The 14,576-nt window shown below is 40.5% G+C and overlaps 3 protein-coding genes across 6 annotated transcripts in view; all 3 read right to left on the reverse strand.

Moving 5' to 3' along the window:
* LOC114438327 (homeobox protein Hox-C4a) overlaps positions 1-14,576 on the reverse strand; it is a 51,061-nt gene that overhangs the window by 15,017 nt on the left and 21,468 nt on the right. Inside the window, exon 2 of one of the 3 annotated variants that reach the window (XM_028409579.1) lies at positions 1,589-1,630. The exons of the other annotated variants lie outside the window; for them this stretch is intronic. The gene's annotated coding sequence lies outside the window, so the exon portion shown is untranslated. The remainder of the gene's footprint in view (positions 1-1,588; positions 1,631-14,576) is intronic. 3 annotated transcript variants of the gene reach the window in all.
* hoxc5a (homeobox C5a) lies at positions 5,452-8,191 on the reverse strand. The gene is made up of 2 exons (XM_028409588.1): positions 7,600-8,191; positions 5,452-6,415 (listed from the first exon to the last, which is right to left on the reverse strand). Exons 1-2 carry the CDS (start codon positions 8,075-8,077, stop codon positions 6,207-6,209), a joined length of 687 nt encoding a protein of 228 aa, XP_028265389.1. The 5' UTR covers positions 8,078-8,191; the 3' UTR covers positions 5,452-6,206.
* On the reverse strand, positions 8,986-11,218 carry hoxc6a (homeobox C6a). Of its 2 annotated transcripts, none has more exons than XM_028409586.1 (2): positions 10,544-11,218; positions 8,986-10,087 (listed from the first exon to the last, which is right to left on the reverse strand). In XM_028409586.1, the coding sequence occupies exons 1-2, from the start codon at positions 10,938-10,940 to the stop codon at positions 9,774-9,776; spliced, it is 711 nt and encodes a 236-aa protein (XP_028265387.1). In that variant the 5' UTR covers positions 10,941-11,218; the 3' UTR covers positions 8,986-9,773. The 2 variants fall into 2 exon arrangements, with proteins under 2 accessions (XP_028265387.1, XP_028265388.1); XM_028409587.1 differs by having other exon boundaries at positions 9,480-10,084.

A 14,576-nucleotide genomic window follows, 5' to 3' on the forward strand; every position in this document is an offset into this window, starting at 1 on the left:
ATCGTGTGCAGAGGACAGAGAGGCTCTCTTTTCTCCACATTCAACCTCTGCCTTTGAGGTACCTCCTATATGAATATTCAGTCACAAACACGGTGGATACAAAGGGACGGCGTGACAGCACAGATGAAAAATAAGTTTCTATTGTTCCCAACCATTTCTTCTGCTCGCTATTACCATACTGACCGCTCGGTAACCTTTCTTCCTGCCACTCTGGAAGCTAATGAGAAAAGCCTCGGATGAAAAATGCAATATCAGACATGTGACCTGTTTCGGGGTTATTAAAAACAGCAAACATGCTCAGATTGTGAATCAATGGAATTGATTACAGTGGAGATGCACAGGGGACTTCAAACGCTGTCAAAAAACATCTCAATCTTTCTTCTTGTGTACCAATAGATTTTTTTTTATTATTGAACACGAAAGCCAGCAAACAGTAGGAAGTCTATGAGATAGTAGCAAAAAATAAAATAAACATAACTCGTGCCATTCGGTTGTGCTCGTCTAATAGCATGCTGTTTGTTGTGCACCCAGCCAGTGTGAAAGAGCTGCACGCACACCGCATACTCCCTCTCGCCCCGTGCGCTCTGGAGGACGCATTTTAATATTAGTTAGACAGCCTGACCCGCGTTTCACCCCTCGCGTTTGACTGGTTCCAATAGTTCACTGCCAAGGATTATTGATGGAGAGACAGCAATGAATTCTTTCTCCCCACAAATGGCTTTCAGATCGTGCACCTAGTTCAATAACTAGTTATAATGTAGAAGTACAAAAAATGAGGCCCTCAGGCGCACTAATTTGATGTTTCATTTGTTCATTTGAGAAATTGTTAAGCTTCCCTTGGACCCCCCTCTCCAAAATAACAGCTGTACAAGCGTGTTCACACATGTACATATGTAAACAGAATAAATCTGTGCAAAACTATGTGCACGGTTGTTCTGTCCGTGCATAGTTGGTTTTAATTTGGTGGCCTGAGTACCTGACCTGGATGCAGAGAGCGCAGCAATATTCCAGCTCCCTGATGAAAATGGTTACGATGCGCATTTAATCAAAGCCTTAACCTAATAGCTTGTGCACGTTTACGCTCCTCAGGTGTAATAACGTTAAGAGGGGTCGTCCAGTTAAAATAAAAAGTTTTAATGAAGTGCAGACAGACTGGAGACTAGTTGGATATGAATACCTTTTAAAGGCAGCAGTCAGGGGAGCAGGATAAACCACATGAACCACTGGTTGGTTTTACAGTAATGCTGTGGTTCATTAGACTCAGGCTGCAGTGTTGAATCCGGCTAACCTGAACAACCTGCTACTTTTCTGGCTATTCACTAGAAACAAAAAGTTTGCTGTGCAGGATTGATTTTAAATCAACATTTATGTTTTTTTAAAGCATCTATAATGTTTGAAGCTGAACCAGAAAATGCAAAAAAATAAATAAATGAAAACAGCTAAAATGAAAATCTCTAAACAAATTAATTTAAGGTGTAGACGTCAGTACAGCCAGCTGTTTGCCTTGAGCTAAACAGCAAGCTCCATCATGAAGGTTCACTCTTAACTAAAGTCAGGTGGATGTGCGTGGGATGATGCATACACTTACTGATAACTCCGGAGTCCCACTCATTTTGACCCGATGAACCGTCTAAAACAGAGAGAGAAAAAAAAATAGATGAAGAAGGGTTAAAAAAATATTCCCCTAATGTCAGAACATGACTATTTATATCCAAAATATAAAGCTTTTAAAACATTCTAAAAAAATGCTAAATAAATATCCAAATAAAAAATGTTTCAGATGAATCATATTCTAAATTATTTGAGCAAGCAGCATATTTGTAAGGTCGCATATTTCAGGCATATAAAGGAGGAATTAATGGGTGCACTTTATGCGCCATATTTCGTTTTTGATCAATTTAAAATTGCCACCATCGTCTGAAAAATAAAAATAGATCAGATAGAAATAATGAGCAACAAATGATACGAAATAATTGAAAAAGCCCAGCATATATTTATCTGACTGGAAACACTCACTCCATGTTTCCTACAGTTAATCTCTCAGCGTTCAAACACAGAAAGGAACCATTTTTGATATGTTGCCTTATTAATGCTTCTTAATGATCCGTCAGTCCGTCCCTTCGCCTCTGATTCACCCTGTTATCTCCTGAAGGGAGGCTGTCCTAGAAACAGCTTTGACATGTGTGGGGCTCTCCTGCAGAACTGGGACCGAGGACAGAAATTTAGGACGGGTCATTTTCAGACAGTAAAACTCAATTTACAAGCATTTTGGTATTTCCTTGGGCAAATGTTCCAGGAATAGAAATCCCTGGACTTCAGCGCGACTGAATTATGGAGAACAGTCAATAAAAAACCACGACTTTGTCTTCACATTGTAAATAAATATCTTGCTGTGGTCAGAAGCGATGTAATGGGACTTTATGGTTTTTATTTGGGCTCAGACAAAGGGAAGTCTGTGCTCACCCGGAAATGACCTCTGTGGATTGAATGATGACGGTGTCAGCTCCACAGGTCAAAGAAAGGAATACAGCATAGAACACGGATGTTTGCACCGTTTCACTTTTTGTTGTTGTTTTGATATCACACAGTTTTGATGTGGACTGTCTTAGTTCAAGTGAGATTTAACAATATATTTCATTCAAAGTTCCTGTTGGCTAAAAACGTGGAAAAACTCACGTGAATAACATTATTTCGATTATAGGAAGCGTCCTGTATCCTCTACGGAAATAACAATACACGAGACAAATTTGTTTTTAATTTATTAGTAAGTAGAAATGATTTAAATGTTTTAATTGTGAAAATAATCTTTTTTATTTGGAATGTTTTTGTTTTCAGTCTGGGAGTTCTGGTATTATTTAATGAAAAGCAGCTTCTTTAAAATCAATTTTCAAATTAAATACAACTCTAAAGAAAAAAAAGGAGATCTATTCCATGCCCTGGCTTGGACACGTTGCCCCCAACAATGTATCACCCACACAGGAGCGTGTTACACAGTGCCCCCTATTGAAAGTGTTTAAATTGATCCTACACACACCTGAAAGAAAGCCTGCACAGACTGGATTAAAAATAATCCTGATACCAGAGATTAACTCTCAGGTTAACAGAACAATAGCTGAAACTGCTCTGACAGTGCATCTGTGCAGCTAAATTCTGGAAGCTTTTGTTCAATAATTATGAGCATTTCTCTCATTTAAAGCCCAAATCTGCCACTTTTGCTGCCTCACGGTCAGATGCGTTTCCCTGTCTCCACCAGCAAAACACACACAAACGAGACTTAATATCAAAATATGCAAATTAAAAACCCACACATCGATTTAAAAAAGAGCAATGTTTAAAAGCTGTACTGCTTTCTAATAAATGCGCAGAACAGAAAAAAAATATTGAGTCTATAAGACCACTTCGCTTCATCAGTCTCCAGGCTGATCAATTCCCTCATATCTGCACCACTAATGAGACCAGCAAGTAAAAAAAATATAAAGAATAAGATGAGGGGTGTAGTTAAGGCAGTGCACACAAAAATATATATTCATATATAAAAAGACTTTTTAGTCTTAGAAAGCATGCAGCACAACAGATCACACGGACACAGTGTGCTTCAGTGTGGCTGATGCCATAATCGCCCTGCAATGTGCCTTTGAATCAAAGCTCTACCATGGCCCAGACATGACCCTAAAACAACAGGACCGCAGCTCATGAATACAAACACTAACCTCATGTCAAGGTGAAGCAGAAACACAAGGCGGTTTAATCAAGCAGGCTTTTTTTTAGTTTTTTTTTTGTTGTGGGTTAAATACACATTTTTAACCAATAAATGACCGAATACCGAATAAAGTCAAACCATATATATAAATACACGACTGTAATTAGAATGAAACTAAACATTTTCCTTTACAACTTACATGCAGGTAGAAGTGTGTCCGTGTGTGTGTGACAGACAGACAGAGGGTGTGGTGAATGTTGAGGCTGGACTCCAGATGTTTTTTTTTTTGTTGATAGTTCTGGCTGACTTTTCATTTTCCTCACCTTGCGTTCTGATGTTTTTCATGTCCGGACTAACATGCAAAACAAACTGTTGAATCGGACGGGCTGCTACTGTGACTCAGAGCTGTTGCATGACATTAAGATAACACTTCCCCTGTTTATATGCACCGATTAAATTGCAGCATAAATTCAAGGATGGTGTTGTTTTAAATAACAGTGTAATTATGACAAAAGAACACTGATAGTTACTGTTTGTGTGATCCCGAATTCACAGAACAAAATATGCAGCCTCAAATATTTAAAACGGTCATTTTCGATTATTATAAAAACATCCAAGCTTTATAAATATGATCAATTAACAGCACTCATTTTTAAGTTAACCGATGCTATATCCGTTGCATTCAAAGTCACACTAAACATAGAACAATAAAGATATTTTTCGGGGTAAAATAATCGCAGGCCTGCTTAGTCAAGTTAAAAGCAACTTACTGCAGCAGCTCTCAGTCCTCCGCACCACTCCACTACACAGTCCGGAGAAAGGTACTGCATCCTCACTGCCACAAAGCCCTTTCTTCCTCCGATAAGGGGAAGCCAGCAGCTGCGATTCCGGACAGTTAAGATTATATATGATGTGTATATATCGAAGGTTTGTCAGCTCTTCCAGGCCATAAAACCCACTTAAATGACACCACGTGCTTCCTATGCACCATTCACAGGCCCTGCTTGGGGCAATTGGCATATGTAACCTTGTAAACTTTAAAATACCCTAAAAGAAAGACATACAAAAAGGCATTGAATACGTTGCCCATGTATAGGTTAGGCCCAACAGAGCGCAGAGAAAGTGGACGCTGCGCTGACCGGTTCACATAACCGTCATGGAAGTTCAATAGGAAGCTATTAGTTTGAGAGGTGAGTTGATTTTTATTTTCTTTAAGTAGTAATAGGGAGAAATTACCTTCTAACCTTGGGGCTACATACTGCGTCACAGCAGTAGCTGCATCTGAATACAGGCATACAGCAACTGGCAGGATTTTATGTCATCTATAGGCCTACCACCAACACAGCGCTGTTTTAACTGCAATGTTATAATAATGCCCATATGGCCTCTACGGCGATGACGCGTCAGTCTGCGGCCACAGGAAACCAAATATTTGCATCCACGTTGTGTTGTGGGCGAGTGTTATCACAGTGTGTCTCTTCCTTCCCTGACAAAACAGGAAACGGAGTGTCTGTATAGTGGAGAGCTGGAAAAAGGGGGCAATAAAGTTTTATGAGGGCCTTAAACTTCAGAGCGCGTTTGTCTGTCAATGAAATTCTGAGGATTCCGAGTCAAACCAAGGAAACAAGCGAGCAGGAAAAAGCAGAGGAAATTGCACGCGTTTTTTTTTTTAGTTGGCTGGTTTTAATTCAGTAGACACAGCAAAAAATGAAAGTCTGCTGATATGATGGGAAAAATAACAGAAACGTGCATAGTGACAGTAAGAAATGTTCTTACTTCTAATGAGACTTTATTGGTTACAATCAACAAACAGGCCACCTATCAGTTATTGTAGGCCCCGCTGTTAACCAGGCACCTTAAGTTTACAAAGGGGAAGGAGACATAGTTTCATTGCACATTACAATATTAGCACATACAGTCACTGAATAACACACACTAATGATTCAGATTCACGGTGATACGGCAGACAACATGGAGAGTAACATCTCACATCCAACAACATCCAAACATATTCAAGAATGAAATGAAAAAGAAAATGGAAGGAGTCGTTTCCCTGGCGTGGAGCAATCTGACTGCTGCTTATGATTTCGCCTTTATCTGATGAGCTGGAAGTGGTGTAGGCTGTATCTCCCAACTTTTAGCCCAATTAAAAACATAGTTAGTATTGTGCAGCATCTCGGTGCACTGCAGACCCAAAGCCCACAGCAGCCTGAACCCCTTCAACCCCTTGTTCCCTATTCGTGCAGTAAAGTGAGGTTATCATCGCATGGGCAGCAAATTAATTTAGAAATGTAAACCGATTGATCAAAGTGAGTGATATTCAATACATTAGGTCCCAAACTGCAGCAAGTGACACATAATTGGTGATGAAGCACACAGAGCGGTGTCATGATGTCATTGCTCCTAGCAGTTCATCCGAAGGTCAGGCGGCACTCCAGCACTGTGCAGTGAGGGGCTGGGAGGAGGACAGAAAAAAAAACCGTGCTGCATGCACCCCGGTCACTGTTTATTCCTTCACTTTGATCTTTGAGTCCTTCTTCCACTTCATTCGTCTGTTCTGGAACCAGATTTTGATCTGCCTCTCGTTTAGACACAGAGTGTGGGCGATCTCTATGCGCCTGCGGCGGCTCAGGTACCGGTTGAAGTGAAACTCTTTCTCCAGCTCCAGAGTCTGGTAGCGGGTGTAACTGGTCCTGGACCGCTTACCCTCCGTTTCTGAAGTGGTATTAAAATAAGTTAGCTTTTAGCATCATTGTAGTGATAAATGAATATATAAATTGTAATATTATTACATTAAATAAAACGTGGCTATTCCTAAAAGAAGCATTGCAAGCAAAAAAAAACATTAATTTAGGTCCCCTTCCACCCTCATTTAAAAGATCAAATACCTTTATCTAACCTAATTTAACCTGATATTACTTACTGTGGATTTATGCAATAAAAATTTATGCCATGCTGATAAGGATGGTTAGCCTAACTAGATCCTATAAATACACTCAAGAAGGGCCCTCTTCATTCTTTAACACCAAATACATAAAATAATTACTTAAGAAATCTTATTTTATTATCAAATATAAAACAAGATAACTAATAAAATGTTGGGCTCTGTGTACACTGGTCTTGGCCTAATATCGCAGCAGAGATTTGTGGGAGGGGGAAAAAGGAATGTAAAATGTAAAGAAGCGAAATTACTTAACAGGAACTGATGTTTTCCAGATATATTTCTGCCTATTTACAGACATGCAGATACACAGGCGTACTATAAAGCAACAGGCCTGTGCTGCTGGATTTTTCAGCATCCCAGCTGTGGGCTTCTGAGTATTTATTTGCATAAAGTGCAACACAGACACAGTAGCTGCCTTTTCTGCAGCAGCAGCTAATGTGCTTCGTGTCTATTTTACAGAGCCCCAGCCAGTGGTTTTAAGGCTTGCAGAAGGAGCATGCCTATTCAAATCTTTTTGAGGTGAAAAGTTCATGATTGGGTCAGGGCGTTGGTGTGTCTCAGAGTTCAATTTAAGGCTAAAGCTTCTTTCTCACAGACTGTGTCATGATGTAAAACATGTAGCTTCTCTACGACTATAAACAAAGCAAGGCAAAGAAGTCATACTTCGAGATGAGTTTGTAATATTATTTTCATAGTTTTATCACATTTTTTTTCTCTTATCCAATTATACCCCCATAAATCACCCCACAGATCACCTCTTCACCGTAACAGAGCAGGTTTACGAGCAATGGATGCCTTTGTCATAAAATTTATGACCGCGAGTTTTTATTATTTCCTGCGTTTGGCCTATAAAACTCAAGAGGGACATTGGAACGGACTAAAAGAAGTGTTGCAGCGTTAAGAGTGAATAAGGGAAAGCATCTTAGTAGCACTTTAGAAAACAGGCAAACTTTACCGTGGCTCACGTGCAGTTTTGTCATCCATGGATAAATCTGTGGCCGCTGTTCACTGTCTTGAAGCTGGTTAACATTTGTGTTTGGTTTCACCGATTGCGTGTTATCCGCGTTTCTGCCGCTCTCCTGGCTCTTGTTGCCGCCGGATTTTGCGCTCTTCTCCGGGTCTCTGTCTGCCCCTCGTCCCAGCAGCGTGCTGCTTCCGTAGTTGAGCCCGCTTGCTTCCACGGACGAGCTACTGGAGACCATGGTTATCTGTGGTCCTGACGAGAGAAGCGTATCCGTATTGCCACGCAGGCTAGTTTTCATCTCCTCCCGTTCCACAGAGGTCGTGGGGACGGGACAAGAGAATATCCCGTTCACATTAACACCCTCAAAACGGTTGGACATGCGCCCAGACAGATCGAAACTAAACATAGTGTTAGGAGAAGTTGTCTCGCTTGTTTGCATAAGACTGGAGCTGTCAACATCAGAGCTCATTTTTAAACTACCAGCGACACTTTCTTTTTAAACCAGACAGGGCTGCGGGACGTATGTTGCGGTTATTTTCTTGTTTTTGTTGATCATTGCTTTTCTTTGTTGCCGCTTTTGGAAAATTCAGACCAGTCAGCCCTTAAAAAATAATCCAGGATTTATAGGTGGAGTAGGCTTTGGTATCTTTTTTTAATTCTTGATCCGACGAGCGCTGCCCAAATATGGGGTATTTGTATGGGATCACGTGCACGTGTTGGCCAGTCATAAATTGGCTTTGATACTCAATGGGGATATTGATGAATAGGAGAAACGTGTCCGGTAAACTTTGAGCTGTTGGTTGTTGAGGACCAGGCAGGGATGTTTAGCGTAAAAAAGGGCAGGACAGTAAGACAAGAGCGTCATCTGGTGTCTGGTATGGGGCAGGACGGTCAGGACCGGTCAGAACTCTGTGCCCCTGACGCGCTTCAAGTCTACCATTACTGCATAATAATAATAATAATAATAATAATAATAATAATAATAATAATAATAATAATAATAATAATAATAATAATAATAATAATAATAATAATAGAATTGAAATGTTCGCGGCTCTCTTGGTTAGGATTTACGCACGTTAAACGCACATTACGCACGTATTTAAGCACATGAAACTTATCGCTGGCAGATACAGTTACGGGAATGTCATGGTATTTAACTAGGTTCATGCACAATGGCTCATTCTCGTGCGCCATTGTAAATCAGAAGTTAGTTTTTAAGAGCCCATAACCCGTCTATTGGTCATGGGAATGGATGTTTGGTCCTCACTTGTCTTTATATGATAGCTGAGTTGGTGCGTATTTATGAAATGTCTCCTTATGCAGCCTGACCCATGTCAAAAAGTGCAATGTTCCCAAAAACACAACATTAACATGAAAGTTTTACAAACATTTTATTCCATGATACACAATTAAGACAAAACAGGAATTTGAAACAAACAAAAGTGAAGAATTACGAGTGTACAAATCTATCTCACAAAGAAAGCCTATTGTGTCAAATGGTCAAAAAAGGAAGGGCATAAGCGGATTTTTTTATGTTATGCTGTGTCTATCAAAGCGGCTAAATGCATAAGTCTTCACTGGATTTACATATTATGCTGTTACCTTTTTTCATTATAGGCATTTCAGTTGTTTTTGTATGTGGACCGGAGACTATCCGTGCAACTCAGGTTAATGCAGTGCACCTTTTTTTCTCCTCGGACGTTTCAAGTAGTAGAATACTGTGACCAAGTGTCCGCCCGATGCTTTCCTTCCGTGGAATGTGCATGTACAATAATGACCAACACTGTATTTAGTGAGGTGATCAAAGAGTTCACAGTGATGGATGGGCTGTAGGTAGGTAAATACACAGATATCCCGTACACAGGAAATAACATAAAAATGAATACTTCTTTTTTATTTTCACAATACAAGTGTGACATCGCATATTATTATTTTTAATAATAAAAACTCAATGCTCCAAATGTCACAGGGGCCATACTGTGGCTGAAATAATTTGGATTTCTGAGGCTCAACACTCCTGTGGTCAACATGAGATTACAGTGGGAGAGCTGCGGGGTAGCCATCATGCAGTGAAGTCGCTCTCAAGTCCATATAGATATTTTTTTAGGTAGTTATGTTGGGTTTTAATGGTCATCAGGTGTTTTATCTCACATCCTTTTTAACTATTCTTTCTTCTTGTCCTCCTCATCCTTCCCTTCTTCTACTGCGCCACTGCGTTCCTCCTCTTGAGAGGCTCCTGTCTGTTCACTTCCAGTCACCGTGGAGGTCAGGTTGCTCTCTTTCTTCCATTTCATGCGTCGATTCTGAAACCAGATTTTGATCTGGCGCTCCGTTAAACAAAGCGCATTCGCAATTTCTATGCGTCTGCGCCTGGTCAGGTAGCGGTTGAAATGAAACTCCTTCTCCAGCTCAAGTGTTTGGTAACGAGAGTAAATCTGACGTCCTCTGCGTCTGTCAGTCCCGTAGCCCACTCCTGCTGGGGTACAAAGTAAAAGTGTCTAATTGTTGGTTTGCAGAGCAAATTCATAACACATAACATTTTATATTAAAAAGCTGCCTCTGTCTCAGGGCTGATTATACTTAGAGACAGCTGAGCATAAGTTTTGCCTCCTTGTTAGAATAATAATCTAAATCCGCCATGGAAAATAAACATGCTTTAGCAGTCAGGCAAATCCTATCTCAGAGGGCATCTTTGCTTTATTATGTAAAATTATGAAAACATCTTAATGTATTCTGTGTCTCACGCTACTGATTATAGCTACTATATCATGCTTCAAATGAAAGCTGTTTGTTTGCACATGTAAAGGCCCATCTACAAGTCGAGGGGATACAGTAATGTTTTATGGGGCCATAAAAAGTAACTTACTCTCTTGGTAAGACATATCGTAAAACTGGCCCATTTCCTTAATTTATTTGTCGTAGTAAAACTCACCGCTGTGTGAGTTCATTCGCTGCATCCACGGGTAGATCGGGATGTTAGTTTTCTGCTCCTGGGCTCCTGCTCTTCCTTGATCCAGACTGTACTCTTGAGCAATGTGGCTTTGTGTATTGAGTCCCATGTTTGTTTGCCTGCAGCTGGGCAGCACGTCCTTGTCTTGAAGAAACACGTTTGATCCATATTCGTACTGTGCCCTGCCAGACCCAAAAACGACATTATCTTGTGGAGAGTAGAAAGGTGCATATATCCGATTCTGGGTCACAGCGGCACCGTACGACGAAAAATGTCTAACTGTGTCATAGGTGGTAGAGTTTAGGGGTACGTTAGGCAAAACATCTTGACCACCGGATAAATGGCAGGAGAGCGACGGGTTTGCGAAATAAGAATTCATACCTTGCTTGTAACCCTCTCTCCAACTCTCCCTACTTCTTTATCGCTCTCTTTTCAATCTGCTTCTCAGTAAATCTCCTTCCCGTCTGTGTCAACCAACCACACCTTTCTCCAAGGTCTTCTTTTTTTCCTTCGTACTTTCAGCTTCTCTAACTAGACGTGGGCTACTTTGAGGATTCAATATTATTAATTTCCAATCTCCGGTTAAGACGCACAAACCCGAGTGTTATAGCCGAGGCTTGGCTCGGTGAGAGACAATATGACAATGTCAGCTGACCGTTCTCCACCAATTGAGAGGCAGGAGTTGAGGAGAAACTGTAGCTTTTAGCTCAGAGCTTGAACATTAGTGCTAAATGCCGATAAACACAGCGTAGACTTGGAGTGGCACGCTATGGAGTCAGGCTGGATGAGAAGTTTTTTGGCTTGAAGTTTAAAACATGTGGTGTTTAAGAGAACACACGATGCAAAATGTGGCCATTGTCATTCAGTGCAGGGATCACACTGAAGGGGAGGGTGGAATCGGAATATATGAAATCATGTCCAAATGTGCCTCAAAGAGCAGAATTCAAAACAAATCACTGCAAAACTCCAAAATAATAAGCACTGTGTGACTTAGGTGTGAGTGGTATTTTTTATTTTTTACTACTGCAGAGATACACGTCCTGCCCTCATCAGCTGTCTTTGCATGAGGACTAAAATGAATGTTGAGCATTTACTGTTTACCTCAGCCACACCGACGAGTTTCCAGCACACTGTTAATGTTTCCTTTGTGTATGAATTATCCGGCATGTGAGCAATTTCTGTGCTTTTGTAGTGAACCGGGGAAGGAGGAGGTGGTAAGAATGCGTTTATGGTCCCTCTTCTGTGAGGGCAATAAAACAAGTGACGTTCCCCAGCTCACCAACAACTATCTCTGCAGCAAAGGCTTTGCAACACAGACGTCAGAAATGAAAGCACTGCACAGCACAGGGAGATAAAAGGACTATTCACGTATAGCACACACAGGTACGGCCGACCAGTAAACATCTGCGTCTGATCTGACCTGACTTCTGCCTCCATATTGAAAAATCAGTTATGCGACTGTTCAGCAAAACATTACACAAAATCATCCGCAGGTTTAAGTGACCGGCCAGTCCTCAGGCATGGTCTCTTTAACTTCTAACAAAGAACACACTTCAAATCATTTTGGCTACAATGCAACGCGTAAAAATGCTTATGCAGATGTTCCAGCCTTTTTTCCTGTTCTGATCACATTCCTTTGACACACACAGAGGAAGCGAGAACCGATAATTATCTCAGCAGCAAATGACGGGTTTGGAAATGACTTTGGAGGTGTTTTGCACAAATCTGGTAAAAAAAAAACAAACTCCTGTGTGGTCAGGAAAAAAATACAATATTAAAGATAAAGGTGTCATTTATTCGCAGTCTTCTCTTTTATTATAATTGATTGCTATTTGAAATATTTACGAGAGGCGATATTTGTGTTTCTAAAAGTCAAACCCTTTAAACGAAATAAATAAAACAACACGTTCACTTACAAATATAATTCACATTATCCTGGCGTTCTGCAACAAGCCATAATAGATACCAATATAATAATCGATAAAGTCATTGAAAAATGGTCGAAGTGATTCGCGCTGCCTATACAGCCGCCTATTGGTTCGCCAGCGCATTGATTTGTTCAATAGATTGAATACGTGCAGCCTAAACGTGTAACAGTGTTTGGTCTGTTGTTTGGGATCCTGAATGGCCCATAAAAGAGACAAGAACAAAGAGAAGGAAGTGGCTGGTGCAATAAAAGTTTCCCTTCCCTATTCGTGGCCATATGTGACATCCGCGTCGCACAGATTTGAGGCAAATAAAGCGCAAAAGTTGGAGCCTGTAACATCCTAATATTGCTGCCCTGGGATTATTGTTTATTATTATTATTATTATTCTCTTTCAATTTATTGTGACAGGATGAAAAAAGGAGTCCCAAATTTACTAAATGCATTTGTTTCTCTGAGTAAAGTCAGAGGAGGTAATGGCACGTAAACCAAATGTTAAAATGTGAATTCACCACTTTTAACTGCAGCATGAATTTTGGATTCAAACAGAATAATCGAAGGGCAAAATGAGAAAATGTCTCTCTTTTAAACTGTTGCTACTTTTTTTTTAATCTGTCGTGCTCAGGAACAGCACAGGTTTTGTACCTTTGTTTCAGTTTAACACCGAGGCACCGCTGTCTCAGTTTGTAAGCATGCAGACGGTTTCATTTTGACGTAAGTTTCAATATTTTGTGTCTCATTTTATTTTGGATTTGAAAACAAGCATTTGCTTTGGTGTCACTCGCCAACACACGAAAAAGCACGCTGCCCCATAAAGTTTAGGTTGTAAATAGCTGAACAGTAAAGTCAATGTGTGGACTGCAGAGGCTGGAATGCAGCAGAGGTTGTTGTCAGTGTGCAGAATTAGAAAGGTCATTCTTTCCCTCGTGTTTTAGTGTTTTATTGCGGCCCGTGAGGCAAATCTAATGCACGGCTTTTGATGAGAGAAGGAGAGGAGAGGAAAGGAGCCGTTTGGTGCTCGTAATTCAGGAGTTTTTTAAAAAAGGACAATATGACGAAGAATATGTGGAACAGAAAACACTATCAGACGAAAATAGGAAATTATTAATAATGGCCTGTACTTACTAAGGGAATTAATAAATCAATTTAATTAATCAATGAACCTTTTACGTTCTTCATTTACAGTTCTAGGCTGACGCGCAATGATTGCGTTACGCAAACATTATTATTATTATTATTATTATTATTGTAGTTAATAATATACACGCTTTAAAAAGTTGCTGTGCCTAAGGCCTAACTTTTGAGCAGCCTGTTCTCCTGCTGCACCACAGGGCCCATCCATGGACCTCTGCAGCGCCTGAAAGCTTTGAATATCTACAGTCACAACATTACTCAGTATTAGTTCTATGGGACCTTTAAAATTTCTACAATATCAACCATGATTAAAAACACAGCGAGGGAGGCACAGCCTGGTCAGCCCCTGATGCTTTTCCCTCTCCCCCGCTTCTAAACCCTACTAATAAGGAGTAATTCACATACTAACAATGTAAAGCCCTCTATAAGCACTTTACCATTGCTGGCTAGCCCAATTAATGTCCGGAAGTGTTCGACTTTATGCTCGTTAAGCACTCAGGAAGCTGTTGCCCAATGAGCGCATGTTGATCCACACATCATAAATTATGACCATTAGGCAAAATTTTTTGTGCTGTCGGGATTTGTAAGTGAGGTTCTAAATGTGGTGATGCGGACAGATTCATGACTTCATGGAGTTTTATTCCAACCCTATCTCTGGTTTTAAAACCACTGCAGGGCAAAACAATAGACTGTGGTTTTCCCCTCTTATTTTAAAGTAAGATTTACCTTACTACCCAAATGGCATCTACACGCACTCAGTCTTTCTCTGTCTCTCTCTCTCTCTCTACAGGCACAGTGTTGGGCAGCACGGACACGATCCACTGCAACAGCACTGTTTTATAAGGGAAAAGCAAACGTGTGTAACAGTAGGTTATAAGACTTCCCAGGTTTCTACAACGAGGCTTTAACAATAATTCTATTTCACAACTCACACACACACGAATAAACGCTGAGGG

Source organism: Parambassis ranga, chromosome 7, assembly GCF_900634625.1.
Source record: "Parambassis ranga chromosome 7, fParRan2.1, whole genome shotgun sequence".
Taxonomy (NCBI): Eukaryota; Metazoa; Chordata; class Actinopteri; family Ambassidae; genus Parambassis; species Parambassis ranga.